Here is a 14,774-nt window from a genome sequence, read left to right as displayed (position 1 = left end):
ACATTAGACTCCATGCCGTGCTTCAAAGATTGGAAAAAGCAGGCATTACCCTGATTGTAGACAAGTGCAAACTCTCAAAGGACAGGGTTGTCTTTTTAGGCCACATCATCACAATCGAGGGCATTCAACTTGACCTGAGGAAAATTGAGGCCATCACAGAGATGAAGGCACCCACAATTGTGACAGAATTAAGGAGCTTTCATGGGATGGTAAATCAGTTGGGAAGATTCATTCCCCAGCTAGCAGACAAAGATAAATCACTTTGTGACCTCTTGTCAATGAAGAACTCCTGGGTCTGGGACGTGGACCAGGTGACAGCATTTAAAGAGCTAAAAAAAGCTCTGTCTTCTCCTCCACTGCTGGCCATGTACGACCCAAACATAGAAACCAAAGTGTCAGCTGATGCCTCATCATACGGCATGGGAGGCTTTCTTCTTCAGAAATGGGGGGAAGAATGGAAGCCTGTGGCATACGAATCACGGTCGCTTACCATGACAGAACAGCATTATAGGCAGGTGGAGAAAGAATCCCTGGGGCTCACCTGGGCTTGTGAGCGATTCAAAATGTTCCTAGTTGGAAGCAGTACTGCAAACCGATCACAAACCTCTTCTGAGCATACTCGGAGCCCAAGCTCTAGATCTATTTCCACCAAGAATTGAGCGCTTCAGGAGGTGGCTGATGCGCTACACATATTCTATTGTGTACGTGCCGGGCAAGTCATTTGGGACAGCAGATACCCTCTCATCCTCACCTGTGACATCATGCACATCCACTGAAGACATGGAACTTATGGAGAGCACAAACATTCATGTGGACTGTGTCATAAATAACCTAACAGTCTCTTCCTATGTGAAAAACAACAGTTAAAAAGAACAGTTAAAAGGATGGCTGCCTCACGCAAAACAGGAGCATGTGCTAAAAAAACGAATGGCCTGAGCAAGCTACACTTACCATGAGATGGCCTGCTACTTAAAGGCATGCAACTCTTTATTCCATCTGCAATACGGAATGACGTGCTTGCTAAAATACATGAGGGCCAACTCGATATAGTGAAGTGCAAAGCACGTGCTCGGGAGTCTGTATGGTGGCCAGGACTCATGACAGAAAGTGAATGACATGGTGCTTAAATGCCGGACCTGCATACTAGAGCGGCGCAACAATAAAGAGCCACTTAGGCCAACAGAATGTCCTCAAAGGCCGTGGCAAAAGTTAGGGACAGACTTCATTCATCCTGGAGTTCAAAACAAACCTGCTGGTCGTCGACTACTTTTCCAGGTTTGTCGAAATTGCCCTGTTATGTCACACCAGGTCCACTGACACCATTACTCACTTAAAGTCAATGTTTGCCCGTCATGGCATCCCAGAGGTTTTGAAGTCAGATAATGGACCGCAGATGGCAGGACAAGCCTTCACTTCCTTTGGGGTTTCCTATGGCAAGTAACCAGCAGTCCAGCATTTCCGCAAAGCAATGTTATAGCAGAACGGGCTGTCCAGACGTTGAAAAGCCTTCTGAAAAAGGCAGAGGGACTCCTATTTGGCTCTACTTTCCTATAGGGCTACACCTCTCCAGAGTGGTTACAACCCAGCCCAGCCCAACTCCTTATGGGTCGGTGTCTCCGTACTACTGTGCCGTCTCATCCTTCGCAGCTGGACCCTGTATTGCCAGACAGCATCAGTTTTTTTCAGAAGGAAAAGGTGAAGGGGATTACAGATGCTGAAAATTACAACAGGTGTCACCGTGCTAGAGCACTCTCAAACGAGTCCCAAGGTGATGAGGGTGGGTGACAAATGCAAAGATGCCAGGGACAGTGCACGGGAACCACTTAACTCCGAGGTCTTACCTGGTCGATCTACCTCAGGGGGTGGTTTGACGAAACCGCCAGCACCTGATATCTCTGCAAACACCAGCGCAGGATGGAGGGGCCCCACTGCAGGAGAAGACACCTGAGCCTAAGACGCCTGCTGCTTGGCCACCTTAGTCACCTGCTGTGGCACCACAGGCCTAAACAGCAGGGACTCCCTCTGTCCAAACCAGATTTGGGAGGACCATCGTTAAACCTAATAGGTTAGGGTTAGTATAATGTTAAATAGGTCTTTCATAATAGTTCCGATAGGAACAGTGCTTTCATCCACTAACCCCCAAGGTCTGCTGAGACAGAGGCAGTCTACCCTCTGCTAATTAGGAAAGGGAGATGTGGTATAATGCTAATTGGTTATAATTGGTTATTGGTTATTGTCATTGCCCCGTGGGGGGCGCTGTGGATATAAGATGCGCTGATACTACTGGAAGGGGGGAACGAAGATAAAGGAACAGGCATGTTTTGAAACACAACAAGTGACTAACGCATATTTATTATCAGAACACAACATCATTGGGCATATTTTTGCCCTCAATGACTGAAGCTATTGATTGTAATTTGGCAACGTTTATTTTCAGCTACAATGGTTTTAAGAAAAATGAAGACACAAGACCAAAAGTGATGCCATTTAAAATGCATCATGCTCTGAATCATTCACTAACTTCCTTTCCACAATATCAAATAGAACGATTAGAGTAATAAACAATTAAAAGAACAACAAGAACATTATTTCCCAACTATTTACAAGTTTGAGGCATGTGTCTGCTGTACAGACCAGGGGCCGTATTCACAAAGCATTTTATCTTACCGCTAGGAGTGCTCCTAACTCGCGCTAAAACATTTTACGTAGGAGTTTTTTCTTAAAAGTTATTCACAAAGCCGCTGAGACCTACTCTTACTAAGGATAAATCACAAAGAGTGAACTAAGAGTGACGCGCCGTTGCTATGGATTACGTCAATTCTCGTGCACGAGTTTAGAAGCGGTCAGTTCGGTGATTGGTTGTTCAGACGAGCCCACTGAATCACCGAAAAACAAGGAAATAGCCTAGGCTAGAAATTAATTCCTATTAAGTAGTTATAGTGCAGTTAGCAGAATACACGCATGATGACAATTTTGTGCAGACCACGATAATGACGTTGTAGCCTGCACGTTCAAGAGAAAAAATCTAAAAGAAAATAAATGTTACGAACTACCCAAGTGTTGACTGATTTGTGCCAAGGTGTTTACCTAAAATGTGTTTTCAAAGTGATCCCTAAATGCCTGTCCACTCGTTTCCACACAAATCCAAATTCCTTAAATGTTGATCGCTATCATCATCATCATCATCATCATCATCATCGTCTGGCTGTGGAATGTTCCTCCGCTTGCAGAGGTTGTGTAGAATACAGTGATTACTGTGCTTGCCCTCTCTGGGGTGAGGCGTATTTCGCCGTGGAGGACATGAAACCGACGTTTCATCTGCCCAATTCCTCTCTCCACAACATTTCGTGTATGTTTGTGTGCTCGCAAAGAGCCAATACGATGTGTTTTACGCATAGGACTAAGCGTAATCTGCGTAATCACTTATATGTTACACTTTAACTGTGCTCCCGGTTGTGGATTGAGGTAGGGTGTCTAGAGCCACGTCTTGCATGGATAGTCACTGTCACCAAGCAAGTGACACCCAACTGGTACATCTCAAAAAGCTGCCTCAGACCGCTCACCATGAAAATGCGCGAATCATGGGTAGCTGAAGATCCAGGCCACTTTGCAACAACATCCAGTAGGCTATGTTAAAATGTGCATCAAAAACAACCTGCGTGTTGATGGAATGCACTTTCTTCCTATTGACGAACACGTCCTCGTCTTTTGATGGCGCAATTATTTTTATTTTTTATAAGTTATATATTTTTTTTTATAACTTATAATTTTTATAACATTTTATTTCGGGACTAATCGGATTATTCCTGTTAGTCTGAGATGTTATTGCATCGCGCATTAACTCCACAATAAGTTGAATACCCTAACATTTCGTCTCGCAGGCATTTTAAGATTCTTTGTGAATAGGTCTTACTGAGTTAGGAGTCCTCTTGAGGACTTTTAAGCTCTCCTAGACTTAGGTGCTACTTTTAGTCCTAAAATACTTTGTGAATTGCTCTTAGTGAAAAAAGTTAGGAGTCCTAAATTTAAGAGTGACACGCCCATTATTTTTAGGAGTTACTCCTAAATTCGCCAGTTAGGACCTACTTTTAGCCCTAAGATCCTTTGTGAATACGACCCCAGCATTTTATCTTACCGCTAGGAGTGCTCCTAACTCGTACTAAAACATTTTACGTAGGAGTTTTTCTTAAAAGTTATTCACAAAGCCGCTGAGACCTACTCTTACTAAGGATAAATCACAAAGAGTGAACTAAGAGTGACGCGCCGTTAGTCAGTTCGGTGATTGGTTGTTCAGATGAGCACACTGAATCACCGAAAAACAAGGAAATAGCCTAGGCTAGAAATGAATTCCTATTAAGTAGTTATAGTGCAGTTAGCAGAATACACGCATGATTTTGTGCAGACCACGATAATGACGTATAGCCTGCACGTTCAAGAGAGAGAGAAAGCAAACAATAAAAATACGTAAAATTTAAAATAAAATAAATGTTATGAACTACACAAGTGTTGACTGATTTGTGCCAAGGTGTTTACCTAAAATGTGTTTTCAAAGTGATCCCTAAATGCCAGTCCACTCGGTTCCACACGGCCAAATTCATTGTCATGTTGATCGCCATCATCATCATCATCATCATCATCATCATCATCATCATCGTCTGGCTGTGGAATGTTCCTCCACTTGCAGAGGTTGTGTAGAATGGCACATACAGTGATTACTGTGCTTGCCCTCTCTGGGGTGAGGCGTATTTCGACGTGGAGGACATGAAACCGACGTTTCATCTGCCCAATTCCTCTCTCCACAACATTTCGTGTATGTTTGTGTGCTCTAGCATATATGGAAGAAATCAGTAAACAATAATAAATATGGATTCAACAATTAAAAGGCGTCAAAGAGCCAATATGATGTGTTTTACGCATAGTAAGCGTAATCTGCGCATCACTTACATGTTATACTTTAACTGTGCTCCCGGTTGTGGATTGAGGTAGGGTGTCTAGAGCCACTTCTTGCATGGATAGTCACTGTCTCCCAGCAAGTGACACCCAACTGATACATCTCAAAAGCTGCCTCAGACCGCTCACCATTAAAATGCGCGAATCATGGGTAGCTGAAGATCCAGGCCACTTTGCAACAACATCCAGTAGGCTATGTTAAAATTTGCATCAAAAACAACCTGCGTGTTGATGGAATGCACTTTCTTCCTATTGACGAACACGTCCTCGTCTTTTGATGGCGCAATTATTTTTATGTGCGTATAGCGTACACAATAGCACCGACCACACCGGGCATACCTGCAATTGCCATGAAGTTGGCTTTGATCCTGTGTAATTGTTGAATGTCCAAAGGAAAGTTTATGACACGGCTGACTGATTGCGATATTTTTAAATCGTCGGCATTGCAAAGTTGCATTTCCCCTGTTGCTAAATAACGTAGTGTGGCCAAACATTTTATTTCGGGACTAATCTGATTATTCCTGTTAGTCTGGGATGTTATTGCATCGCGCATTAACTCCACAACAAGTTTAATACCCTAACATTTCGTCTCAAAGGCATTTACGATTCTTTGTGAATAGGTCTTACTGAGTTAGGAGTCCTCTTGAGGACTTTTAAGCTCTCCTAGACTTAGGCGCTACTTTTAGGCCTAAAATACTTTGTGAATTGCTCTTAGTGAAAAAAGTTAGGAGTCCTAAATTTAAGAGTGACACGCCCATTATTTTTAGGAGTTACTCCTAAATTCGCCAGTTAGGACCTACTTTTAGCCCTAAGATCCTTTGTGAATACGGCCCCAGGTGCACAAACCGACCATGTGCTGGCCGAGCACATGGTCGGTTACATGGTCACATCCAGATGACTGAGACCACTGGTTGGATTATTGCCATGGAGATGTAAGAAGGACGAGGGGATCCCAGCAGGACTGAGATGGTGGAAACTCCTGGCGTTGCAGGCAGATGCTCCACCGGTGTCCTGGATCTACCCGACTGGAGGTCTGCAGGGTCCTGGACCGTGGACTCCCTGACTGGAGGTCTGCCGTCCATCCGCAGAGATGCATGTCGACCACAGGTTGCACTTCCCCCTGTACATTCAAGACCTAGTCCACCGCACAGCATCTGCCACCTGCATACTCTGAGGACTGCAGCAGCTGGACGCCCCAGGGTGTTGAGGAGACAGATGGAGGACGTGGCTGTGGTGGACACCCCTGACAGCAGAGGAATGACAGGGCTGTGGGGGACGCCTCAGGGAGGACAGGGCTCTTGGGGTCACCTTAGAGAGGACAGGCCTGTGGGGGACGCCTCAGGGAGGACGGGGCTGCGGTGAACGCCTGGTGGAGGACCGGGCTGTGGTGCACACCTCGAGGACTTTGTGAGCTAAACCCCTTGCAACTCCTCATCAGTAGGACCAAAGAGAGGCTGTTGGACCTGAGGAGGCGTCCTGCTGAGCCCCTCTCCGTCCGGGGAGTGGATGCAGACATTGTTCCAGGGCCTGGACACCCACAAGGACAACAGGCTGGTCCAGACAGTGTCACCATACCACACTTTATAACTTCCATACAATACCTTGAAAATATCGATATTCAACACTATTTTTAAGATGGGGGGGGGGGGGGGTGGCGGGAACTTGGCACAAAATTGAGGGCATACCATTTAGATTGGAATTAACCTCTTCATCACTAGGCCTATTTCTTTAAAGGTCCCATGGCATGAAAATCTCCCTTTGAGAGGTTTTCTACCATAAATATGAGTTCCCCTAGCCTGTCTATGGTCCCCCAGTGGCTAAAACTTTAGTTCGGTGTAAAACGAGCACTAGGTATCCTGCTCGCATTTATAGTAGGTAATACATCCACTGTAAACAGAGCGCATGGTACCGTGGCCGCAAGCTGCTCAGGGCCACACCCCCACACAACGTAAATAGAGAAAATCTCCACAACTGCAAGGGCGATAATATGTCATGTTGGAGCCGAAAGAAAGATGGTTGTGAAGTGAAATATTCAATGTGGATATTACTTGGATAGAGTGAATATAGCTTTAAGATTGCATTTCCTCTTGAAATAAATGTCATGTTTAAAGTGAATACCACCTCGTGCATCATTGGTTGTTAGCCATATAGTGCCTATAGTAGCCCAATATGGCCAAAGCACAACATCTGGGTGAGTACCTGGGTCAATATTTGATGACAAACAAAGGTAGGTTCAGGCGAAATCTCCATAAAGCATAAATCTAATGGAAAATTGACAATACAACCTTTATGAGGCAAACAGGTAGATATTTTGAGATCTCATTGTATTTTGACAATTGACACCTCTATTAAAAGGTCTGGGCAAATATAATTGAATGACACCAAGCCAAACAGTCGCAATTGCACCATATGGCCACCACATGGCGATGAAGGATATCTGCTCTGATTGAAGACAATTTACTAAACTTGCTTCTTCACATGCTTTTTATTTTGCTTTGGGTTGGAATTGTCTTTTGTTCATATAGATACGTAGATGGTGTTATATAGTATTATGGGATAGATACGTAGATTGTGCTGTATAATATTATGGGATAGATACGTACATTGCGTGGTAGACGGCGGTCAGCATCTGAACCATGAACTCCGGGTCTAGCAGCACACGGTTACACGGCTCTCTCCACGACTTCTGCTGCTGCCGTGGGAACCCACACACACACAACCTAAGGACACACACACACACACACACACACACACACACACACACACACACACACACACACACACACACACACACACACACACACACACACACACACACACACACACACACACACACACACAGAGAACGGCTTCCATTGGTCAATGTGCACATACCAAACACACATGCTCAGAGAAGAAGTACAATTCATAGTAAAAGCGGAGATCGAGTGAGGTCAGACAATGTCACATAGTTTACAAAAGACAACAACTTCCATATACGGTCATACAGGAGGAATCTATTAAAAAAAACAGGAACAGGAAATGCTGTAGATGAAGAGTCCATTGAGAGCGAGCAGGAATAATGCAAACCACAGCGGGAAACACAGCAACACCCGAGAGGAACAGGGAGGATCAGATGAGACGCAGGGGGGCCGAGATCCCCAAATCCTAATGAGATCGAAGAACACCAGAATTCCTTTAGGGGGGGGGGGGCTCTGCTCTCCAACAGTGGGGCGCTGAACGCTCGGTGGGTGTCTGTGCATCTGTCTTGACATAACTGTCTGCAGGTGGTCCCAGACAACAGCACCAGACCTACAGAGCATGTGTGGTCTGGCCCCCTTTTGACAGTTGAGGAAGGCATTGTTCAAATGGCTCATCATTAAGAGGCCTTCACTAGAGCTCAGCGCGACTCTGGGGTAGACAGAGGGATACTAGTCATTTGTCTCGCTGAAGAGGAGAGCATGAGGCGGGGCGGAAGTAGGGCTGGGCGATATGGACCAAAAGTCATATCTCGATATCTTCAAGCAGAATATCGATATAAGATAAATATCGATATTTGTTGACTCAATAACATAGTTGCCGTTGCCGCGCTCCAACTTATCATTCTACATCGGTGGCGCCGCTGTGCTCTCATTTCCAGCCTGCCTGCGTCGCTGTGCTCGTTAACCTGCCTTGCTGATGGGGGGGAGGGGGGAGTTACCGTTATTACTACAGCCTACCTACCTACCGTTTGGATTTACCGTAACTATTCCTACCGTTCGGAATTGAATACAGTTTGATGGTTGAATAAACTGTGGACTAGACACTACCTCCGCCTCGTATTTGAGAACATTACATTATAATATATAATATCATGGCCAAAAGCTGTGTGCGCCTCCGGAATATTATGAATCTTATTATATATTAATAATAATTATATTATTAATATAAATCCGACGTCTCTGGTTCTTCCACTTCCTCATCAATCTGAAGCACAGAATTGAATCGCGACATGGAGCAACACCCGCCGGAGCTGAGCTTCGCCGAAGCGGACAGCCGCCGGACACTCCGGCAGGTGTCCGGGAGTCCGGAATCATTTTGGGACAATTGCTGTACTAACTTTATCTGAATAAAAAATAATTAATGTCTAGACAGCTTAAGATTTTGGGTCGCTGCACGCATTTTGGAGCACGTTGTGCTGCTGCAAGTGATGGAAGAGGTTGGTCGTACTCGACCCTTTAGTGACAGATTTGAAGCACTCTCTACAAAAAATCGGATTCTGTAATTCGTCAGACACCTTGTACCCAAAACATTTCCAAACTATGGAGCCATTTGTCTTCTGCTTACATACAAGCACCTCTGCGCCGCATTTGCCGGCGGACTCCATGTTTCGCACCGTAGGGGATTTAAAACAGTGACGTCAATGGAAGGGGGCTGGGGCATGTGTGTGTGTGAGCCGGAGGCAGAGCGGGAGAGAGATAAGCAGGGTTACGAAATAGCAGGCGGCAGTCGCGGTTTGAAACTGCTGTTATTGGGATAAAATATGCTGTACTTTTAACGCAAATTTAACTATATCGATGTTGACGTTAGCGTCTCTTTCGAAAAAATATCTATATATTTCAGATAGGCGGAAGTCGACAAAATTCTAATAATCAATGAAATTACTGATTAGACTGAAACGACATTACCCAGAAGCCTTGGCCCTTACATACGTGTGCGTGTGTATGTGTGTGCATGTGCGCGTGTTGTACGTACCGTGAGGTCATGCGGCAGGCTGACTGGTAGGAGGACAGGGGCATGTACACCACGGCCGAGTTGTAGCAGAGCATGAGGAAACACAGCACCTCGAACCTGGAGACAGAGACACAGTCACACACCATGCAACCGGCAGGGAGGGCTGGGGGAAGTCTGACGTCAGGGATGGACAATCTACACATCATCAGGCAGATTGCTGGGAAAAAACAGACATTTAGAAGACCTTTTCATCACTTTTCATCCCAAAAGGTTTTGGTAATATGTCCAGCACACAAGTCTCCAACTCCCACGCCCCAGAGCCAGGACACACCGAGCTACCTCGTTTACAGACCCAGGGTTGTTGGTTTGATCCCTGGGGTCTGAAGCTTTGGGAAACATCGCTAGCTCAACCTGCTGCTTACTGATTTGAATTCACATCAGAGTGGCTCTGAGATGAATCTGCTGAATAACTTCTAAACAGCAATAGTAAACTAAATTGTTCCAAAGGAAGACTGCATGGTCACGTGACGTGAAAGCTTTTTACCGTGCATGTCCGAGGTGTTTATCTGAGATCCACCGTGAGGCCCGGTCAGCAGTTTCCTCTGTCAATACTTCTAATCAGATGAAATTGTAGCAGCCGGAGCATGAGCACTCTACAAAATTATCCAGAATCGTTTTGGCAATTTATTAACTGTGAGATGTTGGATGGCTCTGTTCAGGAGAGCCGACCAGTCCGCTGCTACTAGCACAATACTTGCAAAGAATACTAGCAAAACCCACTATGAATTTGACTTACTTCTTTAACTTATTAATCATATATATTTACTTTTGCATTCTATAAGGTATATACAACTCATAATTGAAATTGAAAGTGGAATAATGTGTGTGATTACCATTATATGAATAGTCCTAAGGCTTCACACAAACCTTCCTTCCTGAGGTTGACTCTGAGAACCAGACTCCACTCTGACCAACCCTGGACTTCAGGACTAACTACCTTCACCTCTAGTCAGGGCCTCATCCTGTCCTGTAATAGTCCTAGCTTCCACTCCATCTTCCCCCTGTGTCAATACTCTGTGTCTGAGGGCCTACCACCTCCAGGGTAACATCCGTTAATGACGCTGTGCAGAGGAACGATCCTGCTCTAGATCACAGCAACGCACCAGAGGGTGGGGGGCAGCAGCCCAGGCCCCCCTGGCTTCAGGATCTCCTCTGATTTTACCACACAGGTCATGTGTCTATCTGACTGTGTGTGTGTCCTGGTGCGTCCCCCAGCAGGCCGTCTGATTCCCCTTGAAGGTTGAGCTGAGGATCGCTCCGGGGTGGACAGATGTCGAGCCAGAAAAGCTTTTATAGGTGAGGACTGGGATTCTATCTTCTTAAAGGTTTCTGTCCTGTGCGGTGAAGGTCTCTCTCTTGGGGTGGGGGTACCTGTTCTGTGCAGTGAAGGTCTCTCTCTGTGGATGGACTCCACTGTACACCACCCGGATCAGGTCATGCTGACACAGGGCCCCCTCCGTCAGCGCCATGGGGCCCAGGCTGGAGGGCTGCACACATACACAAACCAATTAGGATATGTGCTTATTCCCCAGGTTCCCTTCCCTTGACGAGATGAAAGGCACATTAAGATACTGCAATTTGATGTCTGCGGTGGAACCGGTGGTTCTTTTTAATGGAGGGAGAGAGGCTTTGTCTGTTCAGTGAATAATTGAAGAGGGACCAAAGCCACTTGGATGGGTTTGACCAAATCCAGAGCGACTGGACACCAAAGCCCAGGCACCAAGACGGATGGACAGACACAGAGACGGACACAGAGATGGACACAGAGACAGACAGACGGACCCAGAGACGGACAAACGGACAGAGAGAGAGACAGAAAGAAGGACTCCGAGATAGACAAAAGGGCACAGAGACGGACAGATGGACACAGAGACTGAGAGACGGACAGACACAGAGCCATGTCCCAGCGGGGGCAGACCCTAACCCTTGATGATGAGCTTATTCCCTTGATGAGGAGCTCATTCCCTTGATGGTCATCGAGATGAAGGGTGAGGAATGAATGAGGTTAGAAGAGTGGGATAATTAGATACAGACACTGTCTGCAGCAATGCAGAAGATATGAAGACTGATACATGGCTGAAAAGATTAGGGAAACCTCAGCAAGACAGCGAAGAGAGAATCTGGAAGACAAGAAGGGCGTTAAGAGAGAACGACTTGCATAATAGTTTCCATTGATGTGGAACATTGCACCTTGGCAAGGTCAGAGCCTCTTCTACTTTGTACGCTTAAAATAACCATCATGCTTGCAAACCATGTTGACAGAAAACCCAAAAATCTTCCTTTGAGTTTGTGATTCAGAGGAGCGGACAGACGGAGGGACGGACGGGAGACTCACCTCGTGGTACACCGAGGGCTTGGACAGAGACGGGATGGTGAAGGAGAGGAGCCTGCTGTTGCCATCTTTGTCCACAATCTCCTGAAACACAAAAAACAGGAAATTGATGTGAATGAGGAAGGAGAGGGGAGAGAGGAAAGGGGAGAGGAGCAGGAGGAAAAAGTCTAATCAGAGTAAGTGAATGCTCTTTGCATCGCATCACATTCATTTATATCGATGATCGGGGATCTTCAGTTCTGGAGGGTTTTTGAGAGTGGAGGCGTGGCCCGGGTGGGAGGAGTCAGGGCTGAAGTTAAGTCTACCAGACTAGGAGGAGAGGAGTCAGGACTGAAATAAAGTCTACCAGACTGGGAGGAGAGGAGTCAGAACTGAAGTAAAGTCTACCAGACTAGGAGGACAGGAGTCAGGACTGAAATAAAGTCTACCAGACTGGGAGGAGAGGAGTCAGGTCTGAAGTAAAGTCTACCAGACTGGGAGGAGAGGAGTCAGGACTGCAGGTTGCCAGGTTGTGTGTTGACATGTTCTGCTGCATGGCGTTTGGAGATGGGAGCTGTCAGGTTACTTCCCCTGGTCGTAGTCCCAGTCTGAACCCTAATGAAGTACCTAATGATACCTGTCTGAGACCAGTGTTAATCCAGAGATCCAGGGATCCAGCATTTTAAAAATCAATGAATTGGTATTGATTTTCTTAATCTTGTTGTAAATCTGTGCACAGTTGAGATATCATCTAATAATAATAATAATAATTCATTGAAATTAATTTAGCGCTTTTCTAGACACTCAAAGACGCCTACAGTGAAGGGGGGGGGGGGGAGACCTCACTAACCACCACCAGTATGTAGCACCCATTTGGGTGATGCACGGCGCCAGAACGCTCACCACACACCAGCTTGAGGTGGAGAGTGAGGGATGAGGTGATGTGATCTGTGATGTCATGCACAAACCCATTACCACAGAAAGATTGAATTTGAATTATTACCTCTTGGATTATTGATGATGACAAAGTGCCATCATCAACATATGAATTCATCAGTATTGCCTTTCAGGAAAATAACTCCAGCGTCTTATCACTGAACCATATGGTGACCACTGTGGGCCAGCCTATTTGAACAGTCCTTTAGACACTGCAATGGTGCATCACCAAGGTAAAGAGATCTGGGTTAAAATGGAATAGTATGGAAACATCAATCATGCATGAGCCAGCTCTCTTCCTGCTACTCCTCATCTCCCCTCACAGGGCCTGAGGAGGAACCTGCTCGCACCATTACCTGCCTGCTGCCTGGGTCCTTCTGCTACTCTGTAGTGCTACCCTGTAGCGGTACCCTGATGCGGTACCCTACCCTGTAGAGCATTGGTTCTCAAAGTGCGACCCGCGGGCCAATGGCGGCCCGCAGAAACATTCCTGGCGGCCCGCAATGACATACAGATATAAGTAAAAAAAAAAAAAAAAAAAGACTACTTTATTTATTTATTTTGATTATTAGATCAATATTTATTTAAACGAAAATAAATAAATAAATATTAAGGGAAAAGTCGACTCTCTAGTTTCAATTAAATCCTGTTACATTTGTTAGTTTTAATCCGACTGTACATTACTTTGAAAGGATGAACCTCAGTTTCGTGATTGCTCCTTTTAAGAATAACATTGCTTTGGGAGTCCAGTTCCTCCACTGAACTGGCAGGAAAGTGCAACTCTGTGCTAGTTAGCGTTCTATCTCTTCTCTACATGTAGTCGTGTTGAGCGAACGCTGCTGAGGGAGGTAGTATGAAGGTATTATTGTAGCAAAAGTCTTTAGCACCTGTAACTGCAGAATTTGAATGCATACACTAAAGTCACAGTAAATTTGAAGTCGTATATATTTATTTTGCATGTACTCTAAAGTCACAAATGTGTAACAGTACATTTGTAGTCGTAAAAAATAAATAATATATTTTTTATACCATTGTAAACACAAAATAGGGTCTACGAGTACGCAAATCTGTGTTACAGGTGCACAAATCCTTTTGCTACAATTATTGCAGCGCAGTTGGTGCAAAACACATTCGCACACCCGTGTTTCATAATCTGAGAACATGCCCGAAAAGATGTGCATTCGTGTCGTGGAAATATCAATCATAACTATAAATATACAATCACATACAAATTATATTAACCTTGTTTATATAATTATTACATTCTAAGGAACTGTATACATTCTCCCTGTAACTTAAGTTAATTCGTATTCAAGCTCCCACTGGAGCCAGGAAGTCTGGTTTTGTGACCAGGCCAATCGACTGACTTCTTTGTTGTGTAAACTCGTTTAGAGCCAATTCTGTAGACATGTCCAATACCCACCCATTGTATTACAAATTGACTTGTCCTAAGGTCACTCCCACTTCCTTCCCACAATGTTAATGTTCCCTATAAGAATCTTGTGAATCTATTGTCTCGTGGAATGTGTTCTTGGTAAACTTTGCTGCCGGTACTTTTCCCATGATCATGCTTTAAGATTAAATCAAATATTTCGCTGTCCGACGTGTCCGTGAGAGAACTTTCTCTTCATCAATTCGTAAACCCAAATTTGAACTAATGCATCAGAAGTTGCACATCTGTGAAAAATGTCCTCACAAATAAAATGATAAAGAACGCTATGTTAATTCAGCATTTTAATGAGCGAGCACAAATCCATTTTACAACTGCTCGAATCTGCTCTTGCAAGTCTCAGCTGTGGGTTTTTTTGCAGGTTGTTTTGCACCA

At 45.1% G+C, this 14,774-nt stretch overlaps 1 protein-coding gene across 2 annotated transcripts in view; it reads right to left on the bottom strand.

Annotated features, from left to right (window-relative positions):
• Positions 1 to 14,774, bottom strand: part of LOC130373879 (hyccin 2) — an 89,572-nt gene that overhangs the window by 21,578 nt on the left and 53,220 nt on the right. For both annotated transcript variants that reach the window (XM_056580526.1, XM_056580527.1), the window contains exons 5-8: positions 12,038 to 12,118; positions 11,074 to 11,189; positions 9,664 to 9,759; positions 7,554 to 7,670 (exon numbers count right to left, since the gene is read on the bottom strand). In XM_056580526.1, coding sequence (XP_056436501.1) covers positions 7,554 to 7,670; positions 9,664 to 9,759; positions 11,074 to 11,189; positions 12,038 to 12,118 — 410 coding nt within the window. The remainder of the gene's footprint in view (positions 1 to 7,553; positions 7,671 to 9,663; positions 9,760 to 11,073; positions 11,190 to 12,037; positions 12,119 to 14,774) is intronic.

This window comes from Gadus chalcogrammus, chromosome 20 (assembly GCF_026213295.1).
Source record: "Gadus chalcogrammus isolate NIFS_2021 chromosome 20, NIFS_Gcha_1.0, whole genome shotgun sequence".
NCBI classification, from domain to species: Eukaryota; Metazoa; Chordata; class Actinopteri; order Gadiformes; family Gadidae; genus Gadus; species Gadus chalcogrammus.
Note: the sequence above shows the minus strand (reverse complement) of the source record. Positions and strands in the feature narration are given on the sequence as shown.